This window comes from Numenius arquata, chromosome 1 (genome assembly GCF_964106895.1).
Source record: "Numenius arquata chromosome 1, bNumArq3.hap1.1, whole genome shotgun sequence".
Classification (NCBI taxonomy): Eukaryota; Metazoa; Chordata; class Aves; order Charadriiformes; family Scolopacidae; genus Numenius; species Numenius arquata.
Genome location: NC_133576.1, coordinates 44,404,989 through 44,430,105, shown reverse-complemented (window position 1 = coordinate 44,430,105; position 25,117 = coordinate 44,404,989). Strand labels below are relative to the sequence as shown.

The 25,117-nt window shown below is 47.0% G+C and overlaps 1 protein-coding gene across 4 annotated transcripts in view; it reads right to left on the bottom strand.

The window, feature by feature from the left end:
- PDE9A (phosphodiesterase 9A) overlaps positions 1 to 25,117 on the bottom strand; it is a 52,828-nt gene that overhangs the window by 27,047 nt on the left and 664 nt on the right. The window contains exons 2-6 of one of the 4 annotated variants that reach the window (XM_074161002.1): positions 13,306 to 13,376; positions 9,298 to 9,375; positions 8,914 to 8,957; positions 1,472 to 1,526; positions 570 to 640 (exon numbers count right to left, since the gene is read on the bottom strand). In XM_074161002.1, coding sequence (XP_074017103.1) covers positions 570 to 640; positions 1,472 to 1,526; positions 8,914 to 8,957; positions 9,298 to 9,375; positions 13,306 to 13,376 — 319 coding nt within the window. Of the gene's footprint in view, positions 1 to 569; positions 641 to 1,471; positions 1,527 to 8,913; positions 8,958 to 9,297; positions 9,376 to 13,305; positions 13,377 to 25,117 lie in introns of those variants that run through there. The other 3 variants (XM_074161012.1, XM_074161021.1, XM_074161030.1) reach the window with 3 other exon arrangements.

Here is a 25,117-nt window from a genome sequence, read left to right as displayed (position 1 = left end):
CTGTAACTAATTACAGGGTGCAGGAGCCAGTCCTAGGGCCTGGGGGCATGAGTGGGGAATGGTGGTGAGGGCCCTGGTGTGTGAGGGGAGCGCCTGTGCAGAGGCATGGGGTTCCCCCCCTTGCTGGGTTCAGGGAAGATGGGGCTGGGGCATGGTGGGGTGTGAGGGGGCTTGGAGGTAGGGGATAGGGAGGTGGGCGGTGGAGACCCTCTGCTGCAGGGACACGGTAGCAGGAGGACATGGCCCCCGGGCCCAAAGCTCAGTGGAGGGGCTCAATGGCCCCTCAAAGGGGAGGCCAGGAGGTGCGCGGATGCCTGCAACACGGTCCCTCCTTGGCTTCACCCCACTGGTGGGTGCCACCATGGGCTCCTGCCGTCTGTCCCCACGCCTCACCCTGGGTTGGCCGACGGACTTTTGGGCTCCAGGCCAGCCAAATTATGAGCTATTGGAGAAAGCAGAGGGGGTGTAAGAAGCAGGAGAGGTGGCGGGTACAAGGAGGGCAGCGAGGCGGCGGGGAGGGGGGTCTGAGACACCGGTTCCCACTGCGATATGAAGAAAGGGACACTCACATTCAACCTTTTTCTCCAGCATTGCCAAGTGATTAGCTACTTCCGTTTTCAGTTCATTGATTTTAAAAACCCTGAAAAGAAAACCCTCATGTATTAATGTTATACATTTAGTGCCGTACCTACCCTAGGTACAAAGGACTTTTGCTAGAAATGTCTATATTTTTCAGAGAACTGATCTGTCCAACACGGTTGCCGTAAGGAAAAGAAAATTTTCCATGAAAATGCTAAAATTTGGGCAGAAAATACACCTGGGTTTAGTTTTCAGAAAAATTAACAACAAATGATTTTGTTAGGGTCCTGGGAATGTACTGTGGGTCTGCAACACTTCATCAACCCCTTGCTCGGCAGTGACTTGTTATTGTACCCCCCAGGGATTCAAAGTTAAATTGATAATGCTTTGCCTAACAGCAGCATCTTGGTGTCTGCACGCTCTGAAGCCCTCCTTATTTCAAGTTATGCTGGTGATTTTCTGAGCTGTGGTGGAATTATCTGTCTTATTGAAACCAGCTAGAATAAACTAAGCAGCTGTACAGATGTTGAGAAATCTTCTTGGAGGAGATATATGTTTGGGTGATAAAGGGAAAAATGAAACAAATCAGATGATTTGACTGTTCAATGAAGAAACATTTCTTTTGCTTCCAAAGAGGGCAGGAGCACAATAAGAGAATTTATATTTACTACTTGATCTCCTTTTTAGATCAAAGATAATTGCCAAAATCACTTTTGGCTTAAGCTACCATATTGCCGGCAGCAGGAAATAATGTGTGTACCAGCCCTAAATTTGGCAGGAAGAGCGGGATTTGAAAGAGATCTTAAATGCCTCTCTGCCTCTTGTGAAAATTTCACTTCAGGCTGATAAAAGAAATAGCATTTTAAATTAATAATTATGTTCAGCTTCTTACCTTGAGAACTGCTCAGCAATCTGTCCTAATAAATTCTGGAACAATTCTTCCTTCTCTGAAAGAAATAGAAGGGAGACATAACAGAAAATGGCAGAGGAAAGAAGACACCCTCAACGCCCCTGCAAAGTGGCATCCTCAGACTTCCAGGTCTGAGGGTGAGGCATTTATCCAAAAAGTTGTTCTTGCCCTTTGAACAGTAACAGTGTTTGCAAATTACTCCTTGTCTCACCTGCCTTCCTCTGCCTGCAGATTACAGTCAAGGTTTCTCAGAAGGTTTTTCTGGGGCGTGCTGCATCTCTGAGAGGTGCTTGTTTTAAGGAAGCACTCCCTTGAAAGGAGACCCCTTTCGTGTTTCTTGGGTGGGATATCCAGAATCGCCCCCTGCTTTTGAAAGGTCTGGCTCACAAGGACCACCTCTACACCATCAGCACACTGTGCCAGAGTGCCCATGAACAACGTGAACACAAGAAAACCCAACTTGCCTTTCAGATTTACACTGGGACTTTATCCTGGAGACCAATTTTTTGGTGCAAATTCATAAGGATTGTTCTGCTATGCACAAGCTTCAGGCAAATGGGAGATGCCAAAATCACTGTCCTTGCAGAATGAGGTCCGCCCTTCCTGGTTCGTGGGATGGACACAGCAGGGCACAAGTTTCCCAACCCTTTTTTCCTTGAGAACATAACTTGGACAGAGCCACTGTGGGGATCCCACGGGGATCCCATTGCTGCCTGATCTGCTGCAGCAGTGGGAGCATTCATGCTAGTAGCTCCTCACCTCCCACTGCCAACTCCAGTGCTCGGGTGCTTCAGCCTGCATGGGAAAGTCAGCCTTTCATGGGTGAAGCCCCAGCCCCTTCCCAAGACTGTCACAGGATTGCAATCACTAATGCAGGGAAAAGCAAACGAGTCCTTAAAACAAGACCCCAGATTTCAAGGAAGGAAATGCTTTAGGAAAGAAGAAGTACAATAGCAGTCTTTTCCCATCTTTCAGTCTATCCATACTGTATTCACACAGACAGGGGAAGCATAAATCACCCTTTGCTGAGCTGTGAGCTGCTGTTTCGGGATTGCTCCCACTTTCCCCCACCAGCTAATTTAAACTGCACTGTGCTGCAGTCGTTCTCATGCCTGCAATGTGGATGTACTCTTGGTCTCTCATGCTCAAGGAACAGGAACATTGCATGCTGTCATATACACGCTGCAGATTACAGACACCCATTTATACGCTATACAGAAATACCCCAGTGGCATCTCTGAAGCTACTTCTTGCACTTGCCTGAGGGAACACGACGCCTCATGAGTGCAATCACCCAGGCAAAACACATTACACAGAAATACAGCTCAGCATTTACACTGTATTGCTAAATAATAGCTCTTGTACCTGTTGAAAGGATTTGCAATTCCTCAGGTATTAGAGACGTCAGAAATACTTGTCAAGAGCATTCACCTTTCTGGTCAAAACAATTTGGCTGTTACCCCTGTGTCTCTAAACTGGAGCAAGCACTCTGTGCTCTGAAAGTCTCACATCTAATTCCCTCTCTTTTTTTCTTTTTTTTTCTTTTTTTTTTTTTCTGCACTCCGACTCCCAGTGGAGCAGCTAGTAGAGCAAATGAAGAGATTAGTTCTTTTCACAGAGATCCATTTTTCAGGTTTCTGACAAAACCCATCTGAAAACCCAAGCGCTGAAGCAAAGCAAACGCTGTGTCCTATTTAAGACAGGAGGAAAGCTTACCGTATGCAGCACCTGGGATGGTACCCGAGTCCAACAGTGAGAATAAGCAGAGAAACCCGTGTCCTCTCACTTCGGTGCCGCTCAGCTCTCTGACAGTGGCTGTAGCATGCCAGAGACTGACAAGTTCCCTATAAACACCGTTCCAGTAAAAAAAAAAAAAAACAATCTTACTTTCACTCCCTCCCCCTGTCAAAACTCACTTGGAGTACTAGGACATTCTCATCCAGGGAACAGTCAGCTGCAATCTGATGTTTATGGATGTAATAAAAGACTTTCAAAACGAAGATGTATGTTTTTATAACCCTAGGGTGCAGTAAAGATATATGACTAAGAGTGGCAGTTCGTCTCATCTTAAAGAGACAAAGATCCATTTCTTTGCCCTGTTCTTTTCTGAGGAGAAGACCTCTTCTAACCCCTGATTCTGAAGAAAAGGAGAGATCACGCCAACATCATTTAGTCTCTCTTTCCCACTCCTCTGAAAAACAGAAAGGGTAGGTGTCCTTTCATTCCCTTCATTACCCTGTGTCTTCAGTTTTTTTATACCTCTGGGCAGGGCTGATCCCCCAGGTGCACGCAGCTACCTTTTCCTTCAGTTGCTTCATTTGTTTTGTTAGGATTCCCTCTGGGAAAAGGAAATCCTACTGCACGTAACATGGGCAAAGGAAATCTGCGCACCTTGCTGAGGGTCACCAGCTCCTGGCTGCAGTAAGGCAAAAGCCGAAAGCAACCCTCTTCACAGCTCATCCCCCATCGGCACCGTGAATGTGCAATGTTTGCAAATACAGGTGTTCAGCAAGTCAGATTTTGAACAGTACACAGAGTGGTTTAGAGCTGACAGATGAAAATTAGAAAAATCCCCTCCAGAAGATGCTGCAATACTCTAATGCCGGGCAGGGGACAGGCCAGCTCAGGCATTCCCGGGCTTCCCACAGCTCATTCCCGCGCTCGCTGCGGGCACAGGGACTTCGGCTCCTTGCCTGCTGGCCCCTGCCAAGCTCAACAAGGAGCTTGGCCAGGGAATCACAGAGCCAGAAGCCATTTTGCTCTCCCTCCCTGCAGCCCTGTCTCCAGCAGGTCTGGGCAGAAAGCAGGTGTGGGGGAATAGGGCAGCATTTTTTTCCTGTGGCTCCCACTGCAGCAAGACTGGAGAGCTGGCAGGGACCACACACCTCCCCTTGCCAGACGGGGACTAGGTACATGCTGGGGCAGCTCAGGTTATGCATGCATGGACACAGATGGCTGATAACCCACTGGTGTGCACCCTCTGCTTCACACTGCCCTGCTTGGCGGTGACTCTTCCTTTCCCATCTTACACACCGGGATCACAGCCAGGAAGCCCCCTCCATCCTCCCATCCTCCCTGGTTCCCCTTGCCATCCTGCTAGCCTCAACGATGTGCAAGCGGGGAGTGCATGGGATTGTGGGGACAGGTTGGTTTCCTCCCCCACATCTTTTCTGCTGTGGCCAAGCAAGGCTGCGAGGACGTGGGCGTCTGCCTTTCCTTGCCAGCATCAGGCTGGTGAATTCCTGCCACACGGTCTCTTTCTCACGTGTGCCTGTACCTCTGGCTCAGGCTCCCCTCTGCATTTCCTTTTCTGCGGTTTGTTTGGATCTGGGCAGTCAGAGGAATTTAAAAAAAACAACCAAAAAACACCAAACAGCCAGGTGGACAAAAGCCTCGGGAAGGGGGGGTGCTTCAAGTCCAAGCCTACGTCTGTGAATCACGTCATACCGAGCGCCAAATTCACTTGGCAGCTCAGGTTAAATTGGGCTGCCGCATGCAAGTCCCTGCTTATGTGAGTAATCCTGAAGCAGTTGAGCAGTTGCCCCCCATCCCGAGGCACACATCCATGTGGGAAGCATGTAAGGAGCAGCAGGCAAGAGGGTTTTTTTTCTCTCACGGTTTCTGCCTTTTCCCTCTTGCCTGAGCTGCGTGCGTGAATATGCCTCCACAAGGAGAAGAGAGAGATCCCCAAATAAGAAGATTTAGACACAGTGACAAGCTTCTGTCACTTTACCAATAGCAATCTGCACAAGATCTTGTGTGTTTTATCATTCAGGGGGAAAAAGCAGTTCCCGGAGACCTCTGGTGCAGCTGTACACATCTCTAGTGGGCTCAGCGGTGGGCAGGGCAGGGCTAGCACCCACTGAGATGTGGGCCTTCTAGCAGGCAGCCGCACAGGTCACAGGTCTTGGTCGAGCTAGCTCTCCTGCTACAAACCAATATCCTTGGGTAGACCCGTGGGTTTTATTCTGTGCTAGATAGATAGCTTGTTAGTTGAAGAGGCAAAAAACTGAACGGCAGGTGAATTGGGAGGCGAAGTCGCTGCCTACAGCCTCAGCCTGGCCAAGTGGCTCTCACGCTGGCTGGCTTCCCCGGCGCTGAAGCTGCTGAGGAAGGAGTGGCAGGTGGCGAGCTGTCCCTGTGTGCTGGCCTCCGTCCTGATCAGGCACCACACTCTTTGGGTTTCCTCACCCGTTTCACCAGGGATGAGGGGATGCTTGCATTGATGGACCCACCAGAATAAGTTGGAGACAGAGGTGCAGAGAGGTCTGGGTCTGAGCTTGGCACATGTCATGCTCTTTCAGGTAACATCCCCGGTGAGATCTTTGAGGGCTCATTCAGCTGCCTGTGTGCTTTGCTGCCCTAACTTTGGAGCAGTAGAAAAGCCCCTGTGCATGTTTGCTGTTTGCCCCCGCTTTAGGACTACGGTGGATCAGGCTCACTTGAGCTCCACAATAGCTCCTTTCTCTGCACTATCAGAAATGTAACAGACTTCAATTTTATTTCTCAAGAGTGTGCTGCTAGTAGGATTTTTTCATTTAATTGGCATCTCCAGCAATATAGCAGAGTGCCTGAACCCTAGTAATTAGAGCCACAACATAGCCATCAGTTTGTGAGTTTTGAGCCTGTTCCACTGCGAGGACACAGACCAGAGCATTTCCCCTGTCAGGAGACAGAAGATGCCCGTTCAATGGGCTTGGGAGTTTAAACACCCCAGAGACAAGGAAGGGTTTGGCACAGGGGGTTCGATGCTCTGCTCGGATAGCCGCACGCCTTCTGGTCTGGGGCTGCAGGAGGAGGGACAGCACATGATGCAATGGCCCCACAGGCTCAGAGCCGGCCAGCTGGGCCCCTGCCTTTGCCTCACAGACAGCTGACCCCGTGGTGATATGGCGATCGCCGCTGCCTCCAACGGACGCTCACTGGAATAATAATTTTTTTTTTAATTCCAACCCTCTCCCATGACTATGGCCAGGAAATGAAGAACGGTTTCTTAGCAGGACTCCAGTGGATATCTCCTCTGCTGGATAAAAGCCATTGCTTATATTTTCCTCCCAAAGGATTCCATTTTCCAGTCCCACCTTTTACAGCCTTTGTTCCACTGGAGTGTGCATCACTCTTTTCCAGCTGCCTGGGATACTGCTGAAAAGAGGTGCATTACCTCCCACTGCTGTGAAAATTGGGGTGACCCCTTTTTTGGCATGTATTTGGATGAGTTGCTTTGGGAAGCAGAATCACGCAGGCAGAGTTGTTTAAGAAGTGAAGACTCGAACAGAGCTGGTTTTTTTTCTTTTAATGAAGAGGAACAATTTCCCACTCTGTTTATTCTTCCTACTCTCAGCAAAATGTCAGGAATGCTTAAGATTAATGACAATCCATGTGAAAGAGAAACAGATACTGAGGAACATTAGTTCCATCACACTCAGTTCAATTCTCCTCCTCTTTCCATAGCAGACTCTGTCTTATGCTTTGGCAAGCTACGGCCAGAATTTTTTTTGCCCTTTTCAGCTTAGATCTTTGGAAATCCTTTTCTTTATAAAAAGCAGGGAGGGAAGAGAGACCTTGCTGACACAGTGAGCTGCACTCTGCACAATGCAGAGCCATGTGCTGTCAACTGGGGTGAAAAATGAGGGCCCTGGGAGAGTGTGAAAAGTCTTACATGGTCTTATAAAAATATACAGTTAGCTTCATGTTAGGAAAAAAAAAAAGGCAGATTTTCTAGGAAGCCCTTTGACCAGCTTCCCAGCTGGTAAAACAGAGTGGCATTCCCCGGTGGAGCCCCACTGGCTCCATTCACTAGTGATTCTCCATCTTAGGGCAAATGACTACTGGTTACTCACGCTGGCTGCTAGAGACACAGGCTGCAGCTAAGAACCCACCTTTTCTGATCTGATAATGCAAATAGTGTACTCCTGGACCGGAAGAGTGATGTTCCAGCAGAGTTTGTTACAATAAGGAAATGGTTTAGGAGACAGACTCTTTTTCCTTAGCAGTCATGTGCGTCCCTCGGCTTTGACCCCCTCCTTCTGGCAACAGCGGCAGTCATTGTCATGGGACCTGTTTATGGACTTGTAACAAATCTTACTGTGATAAAGTTCTTCCTCGTTTCCTAGCTTCTTCGTTCTTTTTGCTCTCGGTTCGTCTCTGCTCTCTGCATGCACAAGCTCCCTGCTGTTGTCTCTCTGCCCCCTCCGCACATCCTCCTACACTGCCTTGCTGTGACCTTTTCCTACAGATGTTTCTGCTGCAGCAGACGTGTACCTCAGAGAGTGGCTTTGGTTCCCTCCGCCTCCCCATCTAAAAAGAAGGCAGTGCTGTGAGACACTGCTTTCTTGAGTAACACAGGAGCCTAAGCAAGAAGAAGAGGTGGGACCTGCAACTAGCATTAGCGAGAAGAGGAGTTGGGACCAGCAAAACTGCCTTGCCCCAAATCTAAAAGCCTCACCCATTCCTGCAAACTACTTTTTCCAGCCCGAGACATTCTGGCTCCCTCCTGTTCTTTCTGTGCAGTGTACATTTCCAAGATAATCTTAACCTCTTGCCCCTTGTCTCTCCTATCTTCTCATTTTACTGCTCCAAGCTGTGTCCCCAGCTTCTACCCTCCTGCAGTCCCTGCCTCAGCAGCCAGCCTCTCCCTGAAGCTCCACAGTGTACAGGCTAGGGCTCTTGCTCAGGCTGCCTTGGAGTGAGTGGCAGGAGATACTGGAATTGCACAGATGAGAGAAACCGTGAGCCAGATACTCTACAGGAATTGCCCCAAACAAATGCTCTGCTCCAGTGTGTGAGTGCTACTGGCCTGAGCATGACACTGGCAGGCAAAGAGAAATGGTAGAAGTGCCACTTCAGTCCTGCCTGTGGAGTACAACGGTGCTGTACGCTGGGGAATGTGTTCCAGACGTGTTCTTTCATTGAGGCCTTCTTTAATCTTGTCAGGTGTATTTAAATATTTATTACACTTAGAGCTACCATGCCCACAACAGAAATTATGCTCTCTCCTCAGCCATTTGGAAATAACACGGGGTTCAAATGTTGTGCTCGACTTTCCAGCAGAGCTTTGCTGAGAGATGAGCAAGTTTAACAAAACACTGCAGGACAGGCTTTCTGTGTTGCCTGAAAAAAAACCACTGCTCCATGCAAGACTTTCCCCAGGGCATCAGTGGTCCTGAGTCAGACCAGAGCTAAGGACTATGAAAGTCCCCCGGACCCCAGCCATTCCAGCCCATCCTCAAATACTTTGAAATCTGGGGAGTTGTTGTTTTTTTTTAGCTTTCCTCCAGAACACTGTAATCAGACACTGCTTATTCTGCCACAGCTACAACCACGACACCATCATCTTTCTTTCGTGCATTATAGCCATGTAATTTCCATGTGCAAATGTTAGCAGATTCAGCTTTAGTAAATTCAGTTCAAAAGGGCCGTTTTACCTGAGAGCTGCCCAGTGGCAACAGGTATCACTTTGTATGGAGACCTGGAAGAGTCAGAGAGGGTTGATGTTAGCAACACTCAGAAAACAATTTGTATTTCACCTTTGATAACAAACAGGGTGGGATGAGAACAGATGTTCTACATTAAACACTTAAAAGCAGTATTTTTTCCTCACACAATTGCTCCTACTTTAATAACAAGCAAAAATTTTCAAAACCAGCAGACATCAGTGTTATAGGCCAGCAAGCAATTCTTGCTGTCGTCTCCCTCCCTCCAGGGAGTTGCTTACCTCCCACTGCACACAAAAGGCATCTGCAGGCAACCACCACCCCTTCCCTTGGGCTTGACCCCATTTTTGAAGAGCAGGTTGCAGCAAGGCTTACCTTTCTGAGTTTGCAGGCATCGTCGGATCAATGGATACCATACAATTGTCTGCCGTCAAAAGGGAGATTGTTGTGTTCCTGAAAAGCATGTTTCAAAAAGATTTATTTGACCTAGAAATGCTGCCTGAAATTCTGTGGTGCTGCACATGCTGCATAGCCATCTTCTCTGCTGCAGCACTCCTGGCCTGGCCTGACACTATCTTGGGCCCATTTTACCTCAGTGCAGAAAGGGTCAAAGCACAGAAGAGGGTAGGCTTGATGCTTCCCCTGTTTCAATTACCAGAGACGTTTCTGGCAAAATGTTAAGTGTGATCATTTTTGATCTCAGAACGGATTTTTCTCCCTGCTAACTCATGTATTCTGTTGACTCATCAACTAATAATTTCTATTAAAAAGCTACGTTTTGTGATACATTGACTCAGCAGCTGAGGGTGCACTCAATCCCTCTGTTCATGTCACTGACAAAGATGTTAAACAGCCTCAATTAGGTCGGACTTGACAGCAACCCCTGAGGAATGCCACTCATCACTGGTGTCCACTTGGACATCAAGCCATTGACCGCATCTCTTTGAGTGCGACCATCCAGCCAATTTCTTATCCACCGAGTGATCTGTCCATCAAATCCATGTCTCTCTGACATGGTTCTAGCTGGTGTGGAGTTAACTTTCTTGCTAGCAGCTAGCGTAGCGCTATGTTTTGGATTTGGGATGAAAAACAGTGATGAAGGCACACTGGTGTTTTTGGTTGTTGCTAGGCAGTCAAGGCCTTTTCTTCTCAAGGCCCCCCAGCGAGTAGGCTGGGGGTGCATGAGAAGTTGGGAGGGGCACAGCTGACCCCATCTAACCAAAGGAATATTCCATGCCGTATGATGTCATACTCTATATAAAGCTGGGGGAAGAAGAAAGAAGGGGGGGAGGTTTGAAGCGATGGCGTTTGTCTTCCCAAGCAACCGTTATGTGTGATGGAGCCCTGCTTTCCTGCCAATGGGAAGCAGTGAATGAATTTCTTGTTTTCCTTTGCTTGCCTGCATGGCATTTGCTCTACCTATTAAACTATTTTTCTCTCAACCCAGAAGTTTTTCCTCACTTTCACTCTTCTGATTCTCTCCACCATTCCACTGCGAGGGGTGGGGAGTGACCAAACAGCTGCGTGGTTCTGGCTGCCAGATGGGGTTAAACCATGACACTCTCCGATTTAGAAACAAGGATGCCATGCTGGACAGTGTCAAATACTTTGCACGAGTCCAGGTAGATGGCATCAATTGCTCTTCCCTTATCCACCAGTGTTTTAACATTGTAGACGCTTCAACCATGTAGAAGGCTACCAACTTTGTCAGGCATGATCTGCCTTTAGTACAGCCATGCTGGCTGTCACCAATCACCTCCATATATTTCCATGTGCCTTAGCATAGTTTCCAGAAGGATCTGCTCCATGATCTTGCCGGGCACAGAGGTGAGACTGACCGGCTTCTGGTTCCCTGGGTTTTCCTTTTTTTCCTTTTTGAAAATGGAAGTTATGGTTCCCCTTTTCCAGTCAGTGGGAACTTCACTGGACTGCCGTGACTTCTCAAATATGATGGTTAGTGGCTTAGCAACTTCATCTGGCAGTTCCCTCAAGACTTGTGGATGCATCTCACTGGGGCCCATGGACTTGTGCACCTTCAGGGTCCTTAGATGGTCTTGAACCAGATCTTCTCCTACAGTGGGTGATTCTTCATTGTCCCAGTCCCTGCCTTTGCCTTCTGCAATGTGGGTGGTGTGGCTAGAGCACTTGCTGGTGAAGACTGAGTCAAAAAAGTCATTGAGTACCTCAGCTTTCTTGGGCCCCTCTTCCCTCCAGGACTTTATCCCACAGTATTCTGCCAACCAGATCCCTGAAGAGGCCAAAGTCTGCTCTCCTGAAGTCCAGGGTAGGGAGCTTACTATGCGCCCTCCTTGCCACCCTAAGGATCTTGAACTTCACCATTTCATGGTCAGTGCAGCCAAAGCTGCCCTTAAGCTTCACATTCCCCACCAGTTGGTGGTGAGAACAAGGTTCAGCATAGCACCACTCCTCGTAGGCTCCTCTATCACTTGGAGAATGAAGTTATCATCAATGCATTCCAGGAACCTCTTGGATTGCTTATGACCTGCTGTATTGTCCCTCCAACAGATCTCGAGGTGGTTGAAGTCCCCCCATGAGGACCAGGGCTTGTGAACGTGAGGCTACTCCTGTCTGTCTATAGAGGGCCTCATCTGCTCGGTCTTCCTGGTCAGGTGGCCTGTAGTAGACCCCCACTGTAACGTCACCTGTCCCTGCCCTCACTTTAACACTGACCCATAAGCTCTCAGTCGGCTCCTCATCCATCCCCAGGTAGAGCTCCATACACTCCAGCCGGTAATCGACACAGAGAGTGACACCCCCTCCTCCTCTCCCCTGCCTGTCCTTCCTAAAGACCCTGTATCCTTCCATTCCAACACTCCAATCATAGAAGCCATCCCACCACATCTCTGTAATGCCAATGAGATCATAGCCCTGCAGGAGTGTGATTCCTCTGATTCCTCATGTTTATGCTATTGTGTGATTGCATAGAGGCATGCTATGTGTGTTGCATAAAAGCATATTGACTCACACTATACAAATGACTACTGGTATTATGAATGTCTCTAGTTATTCCTTTACCAAAACAAACAAAACAAATTTCTTGCTGAATATAGGGCCTTTTTTTTTTTTTTTTTATACTGTGCTAGGTGTGATCTCATAGGCTCCAATGTAAACCTTGGAGGTTTACTGGGGCTCCAGGAGCCTGGTTGAAATGAACAGTTCTGTAGAAGTCTTCTGATGAAAATAAAATTACAAATACGCAGTGAACACCCTGTTTATGAATGACTAAAACTGCTAAACAAAGTTTCCTGGGTGGTGGAGTGGAAGTATTTGACATCATATGCAAATGAGAGTTATTAACCTCTATAATGTCATACTGAAGGAAATAGCCAGGATAAACAGCAAAGGACATTAATTCTGTCCACAGTTTATGCAAATTCTGAGTCAATATAGACGATTTTATATTTCAATCCCCAGAGCTGGAGTCATGCAATCAGCCCATGATTAAAGGATTGGCTTACTTTTTCCTGTGGTTTTTCTGCATTGTAAACCTGTATGTACAAAAGTAAAGACTATGGCTTAATACATGCTGCTGTGCATCTGGCCCATGCTGCTCAAGGCCTGTATGGAGACAGCAGATGCCCCCTTCTAGATATGACCAAGGAGCTTCCCTCCCCCGGCACCACCGCCCCAGACAGGCGGTGCAGAAGCGGCTGGGCGCTACACCATGCCACCCTCCACCACACGCCGGCCTCTCCCACCTCAACACACACCAACACCCAACCCTGGATCCCTCACAACGTAGATTTAAGTTGGATGCTGTTGTCCAGGTTGAGGGTAAGAGCAACAAGCCCTACAGGAAATTACAGCAGGAGAGATGCATGGACTTTGCTGGACAACATAAATTGGAAAATGCTTGGCCTGGGCAATGGATTTAGGGATATTTATGTTCTACAAAATGATTCTGCTGGGATACTTTGTGTTTGAATATCCCATACCTGGGATTAGATTGCACTGTGTCTAAATATAAAGCTTATCACCAATGCTTCTCATTGGCCCCAAGTTTTTCCCTAATACACAGGTTCTAAACATATGGTTGCATTTCACTCGATATGGGCAAAAATGTAGTGCTAGGCTTATGCACTTGCTTTTTATTTTTTTGGACTATATCTCTTCTGTTCTACTCTACTCCCCTCTGTTCCTCAGACGCAGCCAGTGCTGAAGTGGCTCAACACCCGCCTGGGCTTTGTGCACTTTTCTAGCTGGTGTTCTCTGGGTTGCCCCGATTTCTTCTTCCAGTAGACTAGAATGAGAAAGAAGCCTGGATAGCAGGTAAATGCACCATTTGGGGCCTGTCTTTAAATTGTCCCCAGGAGTAAAACCACAAAAGTGAAATGAATGTCACAAATAAAAAGAGACACCTACCTTGGTAGACCTGTTGCAATGCAAAAGAGGTCCATGATATCTTTGGAGTTGCAGTATTTACTGAAGATCACCTTCCAAACCAAACAGCAGCAGGGGAAAAAAAAAAAAAAAGAAGACAAGAGAAAGGACGGTTAGCTCCCAGTGAGATATGAACTCTATTCAGGCATGAACTGGGCTAATTTTAAGGTTTACCCTACCACTTCAATTATCTGATTTGACTTGTGAGCTGGAATATTTCTCTGCTCCTGTATAATACCTGGTGCTTTTTTTGATAAAGCAAGTGAGCTCTGGAGACCTAATTGCTTTGTTCAGAAGTAGAGCGACAATATATGCAAACTGAGAGCAAAAGGTATCTCATAGTGCACTATTGCTGCTGGATGATAACAGCTGCAAATTTAAGGATGCAAGAGCCTAGATCCACAAAGAAAACAGACCAGATCTGGAGAGGTCCTTGGATGGTATAAAAAGGCACTGCATTTTGGACAACATCAGTTTAAGCTAACTTTAAACAGAAAAGAGTTTTTTTCCCGCCCCTTTGTGCCAGATTTCCTCCAGTCTATCAGGCAGTATCATTCCTGCTGTCAGGTCAGAGCTTGGACCTTGAATTAAAAAATTTGCCACTGTTACCTTCCCACACCCCCAGACACCTCTTCATCCCCTGGTTGAGAAGCTCTTCTGCAACCAGGGTAGGGGGCAGAAAGCCTACCTGTGTGCCTTTGATTGCCTATAGTGGATGCTTTGAAACCACCATGGAAATAAAATGTCTCGTTGGGCCTGGCTCATCTTCTCAAAGCCAGGAACAACAGTGAGCGGATGCAGGCAGGGGGACGAGGTGGTGTGGAGCTGGGCAGCTTTCCTGGCCAGGCCTGAAGCTCAGCTCCCTCACACCCCCAAAGGAGAAATAGCCACAGAGCCTCTGGGTTCAGGATGACCAGCTCAAGGGGACTTGTGGAGACCTAATGACAAAACTCAGGGGGAGCAAGAAAGTGGTATTTTACAGATGAGGTCTGAGGCACAGGAGGTCAAGGTCAAAAGTCTCCTCCCTTGTGGGTGCCTTGCTGGGAACATTGTTTTCCACCCTTCACAACCACCCGTAACATCCCATATTCTCAGGCACAGTTTCCATTGCCGTCTATGGCCAGCATAGGGGAGTGCATGCCCACAGATCATCCTTGAGGCTGGTGACCCAGAAAATGAGGAACATGTCACCCAGGATGTCCTTCCAACTGTTTGTTTTCACTGGGACAGGGGCTGTGGGCAGCGGGAGGGCCGCAGGCAATGGGGGCTGCAGGCAGCAGGGGCTGCGGCCACCCTCCCCGGATCTGGCCGGTCAAGCAGGCCCCGTGTGTTCTGCAAGATGAGGGCCAAGCTGGAGAAATAACATATCATCATCCGATTAAACACTCTTCTGAAAGGCGTAGGTGCCAGGAGTTAATTAAGCCTGCAGCTTCACTCCAGCAGTCTTGGCCATTCCTAAATCATAATAGCATTGCAATGACACAATTCCCATGTGCATTTTCTAAGGTGCCTTTCAGACCCCAGGGGAAATATCTCACTGAGAGGTGTCTTGTGATGCTGACCCAGACCTCTGATGAAGCCATGGGAGAGCCCACAGGACGTTCTGCCAGCGAGGAGCTGCTCACACCTGCTCTCAGCTCAGAACATCGTGAGCCTGAAGTATCAGGAGAGTCAGGACAAAACGGCAAGATCTGGCCAGCCCGGCTGAGTCCTGTTGTGCCTGGGCTGTGACACACCGACACTCGAGCTGATGCTGAAGCAAGGCTTCATACCTCCGTTTTCACTGGTGGTGAGGAGCCTTCTTACTCTTGAGGGAAGCATCAGGGGGTTTGTGGTAGAGAAGAGAGTGATATTGGTCACCTGAAGAGGTGGCTGTGGCTTAGATGTGCATGCACACCCACCTTCCCCGTTTTCTGACCCAGTTGAGATTACACCAGGCAATATCTTTACTTTATGAAACATCAAGGCACTTGATTGCTGAGGTAGTTAGTAAATGCTACCAGGGCAATGGGTGGGATTCATGCCCGGGTGTGTTTTAAAAGTCTGCTTTGCCCAGTGATTGACCCTTGGTTATTAAAATACAGCAGCAATCAAAGCAATAAAACATAGCCAATTGAGTTCAGAGAGGGCTGAAACCCCACTCCTAGCAGAACACAGCATCCTACTGGAGTGACAGCTGCTAAAATTGGCTGACAGAGTATTGGAGAGTACAACAACTGGTACATGCAGTAACTGAGAAGATGATGTTAATTGCGTCTGAACAGAAGGTAAAGGCCTGTGATGTGCCGAGAGTGCTATTTCAGGTATTGAGGTTTCTTATTCTGGAAATCAATTATTATTGACCAGGACAGATAAGAGAGGAAAAGATAAAAAAAAAAAATTAAAAAACATTAAAGGTAAGAAAGCCAGCCTGACTCATAGAAAGAAGCAGGAGCTTTCCATGCATTGAGGATGAATTTTAATGCTTCCTTTACTCCATGTAATAGTGAAAGAGTGGGAAGCAAAACAAAGACTGTAGATACTATTTTCTAGATTATGAGCTGTCTCCATACATGCTTTTTAGCTTTCCATACTTGGTATTTTTACTTAAGTTTGCTAAAACTGGATTTGTGAATCACCCACTGCACTTTGGTACTCATCTCAGGATGGTTGTCCTCAGCTGGTTGAGTTTTTTTTAACCAAAGAGCATATGTTACTAAAGTTTTCTTCTGTTGCAACCTGCTGAGCTTTTCTGACCAACTTCCTTCTGTTCTAAAAGAAAACAGTCAGCCTCAGGCATTTCCCAGCAATGTGCAATTGTTCCTGTTATTGCCTGCAGGTTTATGTTCCCAATAAAGTCGATCTCAGTTGTGCTGATGGAATATGATTGGAATGTATTTTGGAGAGACAAGAGGACAGTAATGTGTACTATTGATGGCTCTGGAACAGTATAGGAATCCTATTTGCCTCAAGTCCATTATCATTGCAGGGACATTAGCAACATGAAGGCAATACAGTGACATTTGGCTTGCACCCATACTTCAGCCAGATAGGACACATGATTTCTCCCGTGACCAGGGAAGATGGCTGACCTGCAGCTTTGAGGATAGGCAGCGCTGTTCGCACCAGGTGGAGAAGCAAGCATCTTACCCAGTCCTGTGAAGATGTCCTTACTTGGGCAGATGTCCTGAAGCCATTGCTCTTCAGCCCGGGTCTCCATTATGACACTTTTCTAGCACTATTTGTGGGTCTGGTCCATACCCACAGTCAGCAGTGAGGGACTTCATCTCCCTTCAGACCTGTCTCAACTGTATCTGACTCATAGTCACCTTGCTTAGGTCCCTGTTCCTATTCCTGGGTGGCAAGCCACTGCTGTGACATGTCTCACAGCACCTCGCTCTCTGCATTAATGCCCACCAATGGAAGAAATCACTGCTTAGGACAGGACAGAGACCTTGCTATGGAGCATAACAGAGGCCAAAGGCAGGAGACCACAGCAGTTTCTACAGCTGTGGTACCGGGCTAAGATCATGCATGTATAGGGCACGCACAGGTTTGCCCATAATACGCGCCAAAAGAGTGCATAGTCACGCAGGTCAGAACAGCCCAAAAAATCCTGAGATGCAGCTCCTGACACACCTCCTATGAGAAAGAGTGGACGCGGGGACTCCAATATTGCCTGATGGTATTGAGAGTCTCCTGCAAGACTGGACAGCAGAAGACGCTTATTTGCCAGTGTCATTTCTGAAAGCAAAGGCAGAGCCAAAATCATGTAAGTAGAGTCACAGAGGTGATACACCTCATGGGAAAGGGAAACAGAAGCTTCTGCTTCAGCCTGCAGATTGATGACTAAATGCCACAAAGAAAATCAGCCGCATATAAACCCTGTTAATTGCATCTCCCTTGGATTTGTGCCAGGAGGAAAAAGAATGTACTCCTCAAAAACGATGCAGCATCTGCAAACAATTTGTTTCCCCCATTTTAGAGTTAACATTATTTCATATTTCTGTCCTTGTTACTGTTAGCAAAACTTCTACCATGTGTAGAAAAAAATGACAGGAAATCGTCTTCCCTGAGTGCTCAGCTTGATCACTTCAGTAATTCTCAATTAAGACCAAGAAGTAGCCATTTGATTTAAGTGGGGAATGTTGTCTGCCTGCCTTGGAAAGTAGTGTGAAGCAAAGGAGGGAAAGGCAGGATGAATTATAACTGAGGCTTTTTGGAGTGGAAATAATATCATGATGAAGCATGCAGTAACTGCAAGTAGGACAGGGTGACTCAATGGGGATGTCTGTTTCCTGGCCCAGAGCTCACTTCTGTGGGACTGGTTTCTTTCCTGGAGACAGTTCTGCATTTTTTTTGGAAACATCTTCCTCTGAAATAAGAGGTCATTGTCTCTTAATCTATACTATCCACCTCTGGTTGAGGACAAGGATTTTAAAAGCCCTCTCAGAAAGAGTAGGGATTAAGAACCCTGCTACTCTGGCTGGCTTTCCCACCCAGAGGAGCAGTTCAATATTAAGGATTGTGATGGAGATATTACTAAGGGACCATAGTGCATATACTCTGCAACCTACCAGCTTACAACTAATCACATTATATTTTGCTTTCAGATAGGATGGGTAAAAACACAGCCTACAAGTCCAATTTCTGTTCTATATTTGATCCTCAGAACAGCTAATCCTCTCTGTAAACTGTAAACCCCATCCAGAATGTTATCCTGTTCTGATCTGTTGTTGGTAATTGGGTTTTCTTCCAAGAATTTAACTCGCGCTTGGGGTTTTTTTTACCCTAGTAGAATTCCTAAATAAATAATGCAGACATATTTTCAAAGCCAGCCTATCCTCAGTTTCCTGTCCTACCTCCTTTTGCTGGTCTCAACCTGCTGTGTTCCAGACTTTTTAGCACTTGGCGATGTCTTTCATTCAGCTCAGTGAGCAATGTTCAGAGTCGGGGCTGGAAGTGCAGAGTTGAAACAATCTAAAATGATAATTTATCTTCACTAATGAGATTGGAGGAGAGTGTTTCAGAAAAGAGTCTGGTAAAACTCAGTTATGTATCTTGCAGGGATTGTGAACATTTGCAATTAGGTGATCTTTAAGGTCCCTTCTAACTTAAACCATTCTATGATTCTCTAATAGCAGTTTTGACTGAGGATTTCTGAATTGCTAAGGCAGAATGTGTGAAGGCTGAATGTGTGCTAAGGCTGATGTGAAATTTTTCATTGTGATTTTCCCTGTCTCTCCAGCGGTCTTTGTTGTCCATATCAAAATGAAGCAGGATCTAGAACTGTTAGATAACACTTTGTAGAAATCACTGGAAGGAATTCATGTTTCTAAACGTGTAAGCAAATAGGTCTTCCTCAAAAAAGGGTGATAAGTGACCTTATCAGCCACAGTTCCCAACAGAAGTCCTACCTAAAACCCCACATCCAAACATCCCCCAGGTTTCTCATTCTTTGAATTCAGATATAGGCATAGCATGAGCCCAGTTATATCCATAGTACCTATTTTTTATTTCTTCTGCTAATTAACAGTTCATATTTGGAAAACCACTCCATTTATCTGAGCTTCAAATGTTAAGCAGTATTAAAAATAGTGTGCCAGATTTGCCATCTGTTTGTTGCAGTAGGAGTTTCTCTAAGAGGGGAACAGAGAATAAGTGCACGTGTGGGGAAGAAAGCAGGAGAGCCCTCAGCTGAGAGTCGGAGCAAAAATGAAGGCTCCCCTGAGCTCTTCAAACACTGCTTCTGTTAGAGGATGAAGGGCATGGTAGGTGTTTTACTTCCAACAACCGGAGCTCTGTGGTCCTGCTGATTCACACTTACATTTGGGCAGTGATGCACAGCTTGACAACATTCATTTCAACACGACACCTAAGTGAAATGTACGGGTGGGATTCAGCTGACGTAACTTCAAACTTCTACAAGTTTGGCATCTCATGCATGTTGCTCTGCTAGACTCCCTCTCTTGCCAGTAGAGAAAGAGGACAACTTCCAAAGGGTAAGTCAGCCCACACGTCTCCAAAACCCAGTTTAAGATAGGATGAATCATCCTCTGGAGGTACCACCCGCCTCCCCAGTGACTATGGGGAAGCTGTGTGACTAGCTTGAAGCAGTCATCACTAACTTTTAGATGGCTACAGTTAATGGTTAAGTGGGGTGAATCCCGTTAGTTTCCTAATTATATACATTACCCTAAAATGAGAAACAGGAGCCGCCAGACAGAGCTGACGTATCAGGATACCAAGGCATAGTTATATGGTAAGTCACAATTACCATCCTTATAACATCCTTGAACAGAGCACTATGGGAAAAGAGATTTTTCTCTTTTCAGGAAAGTGAAAATGTCTACGGTACACTCATATGTGTGACCCCCAGGGCAATCTTGGATGTCCATTGAGATGGACAGCATGGCAGGGGTTGTCTCTGTCACTGTGAGCAAGGAAGGATCTCATTACTTTTTAGAGTCACTGGGTCTCGTAGAGGAATCCAGGTTACATTAAAGAGAGCCTTGTGCAGCCTGCTGACTATACTAAGGGACATATTGCGGCTATTCAGTCTTTTAGTACTACTGATTAAAGGCAGAATGTAACCAGGACCCAGCAAGGCTGGTTGTGAGAGGCTGAGCTGGAAGTTTCTTATTTTCTGCAGCAGACATAAAAGTGCTTCAACCTTTGACAAATAATAGAAATGTCTATACTCTGGATTTACTTAACATAAAAAGGGCACACAATTGCTGCTAATGGAGTAGTAAGTGCAATTAACCCTGTAGCACATAAATGCATTAAGCTTGAAATGTTTTGTAAACTGGATAATAAGGATGCTTTAGCACCAAATGTCCTCACTAAATGTGAGTGAAGCTGGGCTGCTTGTTTCAAAACCACTCACACAATTAATGTCTAATATTACCACACCCTTGATAATATAAGACTGTCAGAAGAGTAATGTTAGTTAATGGAGTAAGGAAAAGCAGGTATGGCGAGAGGGCAACGAAAGGCCAATTCGCAGTTCACTAGAAAGGTGATAGAAACAAAACGGTTTTCTCTCGTTTGTATTAAGCCAAAACAGTTTGTATGTGATTAGCATAAATTGCTACGGTTGGCTTGTCTGAATCCATAGGTAAGACTAGCAGGAGAGTGTTTGACCTACACTTTGCCTTGGCTAACATGAGCACAAACTCTAATAACTATATAGACTGCATGTGACTTCAGAAAGATAAACAGCAGTAAACAAGCCTTTTTGGGTGATAGCTACAGAAGAATTATGGAGCTACGCTGGAATTACGGAACCGTGCTAGCATTATGGTTTGGCTTTATAAATGCTCTGCGGAGCCCTTGCTGGGGGGGAAAGAGAAAGGGGAGTAGGAGAGAGAGAGGCCTCAAATAAGACATTTTCTGTCACTTTTTTAAAAGTCTGGTTTTAAGCCATTTTTACTCTTTAAAATGTTTACGTGCTGTAATATGATGGAGTTTTAAGAACTCGCTGTTCATTTCTTGCTACTTTACGACAAGAACATGTAGCAGCCGCCTTGAATTCACCAGGGCCAGCTAAAATCAGAGACCCAAGGTGAGCTGAGAGCACCGGCCAGGCTCAGGCTGTGCTATCTTGCACCTTTCCTCACCCACAGAGATCTGCCAGCACTAAGAAAATGGCCTTGATCCCACAAAAACAAACTTACGCCTCACTACGCTAAAGAGGGTTTTGGCAGCAGCTTGTCCATGTGTGGGAGGAACCTGAGAACACTGGCCGGGCAAAGTGGCCCCCAGAGGAGTCCATGTCCTGACTGCCTGTGAACCTCCCCTCTATGCACCCCTCCGACAGTTGGCAGCTGAAAGGATATTGCCCTAAATCCCTGGTCCGAACAGGCAGGGAATTGGGTCCGTGGGCACCACAGAGCATGCTTGTCCTGCTGAGCCAAGAGAGTCATGGGGATGCAAAAATATTTAATCGCCTTGAACAGATCATCATGCCATTATTTTTCTGCTGTGTTTTGTTTTTAATCTGAATCTAGTTTGGCGTGTTAAAAATAGCATGGAGAGCTTTGGAAAAATCTGTTGGGTTTGCATTTATACCACAGTTGCTGCTGCTCTAATTAAAAAGAAAAGCTCACATGACAGAAACGATTTCTATGTGCTGACGTTTCAATGCAATAACCACAGCACCAAAATTCAGTCTTGGCTTTGCTCTGTTCATCGTGGACCTTAGGCCAAGAAGAACAATGGAGGTGGATGGATCAGTGTCCTGCTCCACAGGTCAGTACAGTAGACATCCAGATAGTTGAAATCAATACATTTCTTTGAGAAAGAAAAAAAAAAAAAGTTAATTTCTCTGCTTGGCATCCAAAATGACTCAGTCAGCCAGCAAAATGGCTCCAAAATTCTTTACTTGCTTTCTGAAGAGGAAGAAAATACCACCCTGAGTGGTTTCTTTGAATCCTTGACAAAGGCAGCAGTCCTTTTCTTTTTTCCAATTAGCTCAGGCTCTGTACCCCTCTGACTTTCCATCCTTTTTACGGATGTGATGCTGAGTAAGACATTGGAAACAGAAATCCTCTTGAATTTAGCGTTTTTCTCAGGGGAACTCCTTACAGCTCTGTGAGCAAAGCCACTACCTGTGACATTTGAAAATGAGAGCCATGAAGCCGCCCATCTGGGAATATGGCCACTGGCTGGTTTGGCTCTGCTACCATTTGAATCTCAAAGGTCAAAAGAAAATGTTCCCCGGTAGTTTCTTCATGGAAAAGATTTGGGCATGGGCTGGGGAACATTTTCTTGCTGGTGGATTTTTAATTTGAAACAGATTCAATAGGAATTTTTCTTAAAAATGCAGCCATAGGGTTAATAACGTTATGAAGGAAAATAAGACTCCAACTCCAGCTTAAGTTTGGCGGAGCAAACCTCACTTCTCCGTGGTAGGTTGGGGGTTTGGGTGCTTGACCCCATCTAGTGGCACTCCAGGAACAATGAGAAATCCCTGTCCATGATGGTACTGCAAAATCACCTTATCCTATACGAAACATGTTCACGGCTTCCCCCGTCCCGCCGTCTTCTCCTTTGCCTGGCAGCAGACCAGGCTGTGGCAGGGGTGGGACATGGATGAGTTTCACGGGCGTGCTAAGCCCCCGGCACGTGTGCGAAGCGCAGAGGGAGGTGTGTGTCCAGGCAAGCGGGTAATGAGCTGCTGGTTGTCTCTGGGTGAGAGGATCCTTTAAAAATAAATAAACCAAGCAGCGTTTGTTTCCTCCAGGGCATGCATCCCCTTTACGGACCTGCTGGATAGGAAGCACATAATGCTGTAACTTCATTTTTTAACCAGCTCCAAGAACAAGTGACCTCTTTGAAGTCGGTTTGCACAGAGCCCTGGTTCAGCGCACAGCTGTAACGCTGCAAAGCCTTCGATCTTTCTTCTCCAGCAGCCCCAGCATGGCTGTCCCCTCCACCTCCTGCCTCGTGTTTGGCTCTACCTCCACCAGCTCAGCAGGTGGCTGCTCCACAGGAGACCCCCATCCCCTGCCCCTTAGCCAGGAATCAGCTACCAGCAGCTTGAATTTTTCCCTTGGTGGACACAAAAGCCACCCCTTTGGGGATCTTGAACTCAGGTGCCTGTGGGGGGTTCCACAGTTGGTGGCTGCTGGGCCAGGGTGGGTCATGTCATGTCCCTCCCAAAGCACAGCCCTTGCTGCCCCGGTGTGGGTAGATGCTCAGTCAACTCTGCCCACTGGAGGAGAGCCCTTCCCTGTGGTCAGGTTTGGTGAAGACCATTTTGTGCCTGCCCGTGGCCCTGAAAGGTCAGTTTATCAAACTGTGACAGATGACTGGGAGCCTTTGCGGGTGCAGGTGAGATGGGGGCCAAGGGGAAAGGGCAGGAGCCGAGGAAGTTACCGAGGCAAGGGCTAGGCTTCCCCAGCGTGAGGTAGGAGTGATGCACAGCAGCACTGGGCCGGCCTCTCCTCTGCTCCGAGCTTCCCACCGGCCTCCCACAGGAGGCTACTGGACTCCTGGGTGTTCATGGCACTGGCCTTGCAGGTATGGATCTCAGCACTTCCTCTGGGATGTGCTGGCCTCGGGCACGGTCCTGGGTTCAACCCCTGCTGATGGTGCCTCCTTTATTTCAACAATTACTGAGGGTTTCAAAGCCAGCAAACTCTCCTCCAGCAATTGCCTTGCTCCTTTGCCCTCCCCGCTGTGCCCCTCTGGATCTGCTGACACACAAACCTACTTAGCTTAATTCAATGCTCCTGTTGCAGAGCACTTCCGAGTGCTCATCTGCAACGCACAGGTTCCAGGGGCAGGCGGCATGCAGCTCTCTGAGCCTGGTGCATCCCTTCGTTTACCCCAGTGCCAAGGCAAAACAACTCCTCCCAAAGTCAGTAGCACACCCTGCAGCCACACCAGTGGAAATTCAGAAGGATGCCACGGAAACACAGAGTTTCCCGTGAATAATTGCCATCACAGCTAGCACTATGGGAGAATGCCCAGTTCTATTTCATGACTCTGCAGTGTCCAGCAAGCCAGTTGCAGGTTGGAGCTGAGCCCTTTCAAACTCAACAAGTGATGTTATAATGAAGCTCATACCTCATTACTGGGTTGACGAGTAGCTTAGCATTGATTTAATGAGCTCCCTTTAGAAGCCTTCAATACTGCATTCCTTGGAAGATTAAGGGTTGCTTTTTTTTTTTTTTTCTTTTCTTTCTAATGATGTTGTTACTGAGGAAGCATGAGAATCTGAGATATGCCCTGCTTACCCCTGGGTGAACCCCACTTACACGGCATTTTTACTGCAGGAATCCTTCCAAACATTGCACAGATGGAATTTCACATCTGACAAAAGAAACAGATAACATTTATCTAGCAAAAAAACCCCTTACTGCCGCCTGAATTTGCATTTGCTTGCTCATGTATTTGTGCCTCTTCTGCGTTTTCAGTGTCAAAATTACTCTCCAGAGACTGGTTCTGCAAAATGCTACTTTTTTAAAAAGCAAAGCAGATGATAGATGATGTGCTTTACCAACAACTATGGAAACATTTGCCACCCTTTCAGAATACCAAAACATTTTCGTACCAAACGGTAAAGGTGCCAGGGAGCTCCGTACAAGCTGTGCTTTTGGGGGCTGCCAGGCGACCAATTCATTAAGCCCCACCAAAAGAGAAGAGGCGTCAGCTTCTGCCCACCAGAACGGAGGAGCCCATGGTGGCAGAGGGACCACCATCACGTCACGTCTAAGCCCCAAGATGGATGAAGAGGAGCAGCCTGCTGTGGGGGACCAGGTGCTGATTTGGATTCTTCAAGGTCTTGTTCCTGAGGACAGGACTCTGGCAGTTGCGGTGGGTCTCCAGGGCAGCGGGCAGAGGGGACTGCAGGCAACGGAGACACGCATGGTGGGATGGAACTGTAAGTATCAGCTCTCCCTTTTCTGCAGTCACTCTTACAGCAAAGGGAAGGGAAAGCAAAGGGTATCTTTGCTGTTTCTTTTTAAAGCAGAAACAAAAGGCGAGGCTGGGTGAAATGGAAATTTAGAGCAGGAGGATGACAGAGAGAGACTTGAATTTTGCAAGTCAGAGTTTACTTGCTCTTCAGCCTCACAGCGGCTTTCTATTACAAAAAAGGCACTTGGTTTGTGGCCAAAGAATTGCTGACAAAAAGAAGAAAAAAGACGACTTAAAAAAATGTGGGGGCATCGTTTCTGTTTAAGAGCAGTGGGCTGTCAGCTCGACAGCGTGCAAGCTCTCCCTTTTAGCCAGAACACATTTCTCCCACAGTTTCCCCTGTGCTGTGAACCGTGGTTAAGCAAACAAGGCAGGCTAATGGAAGCGA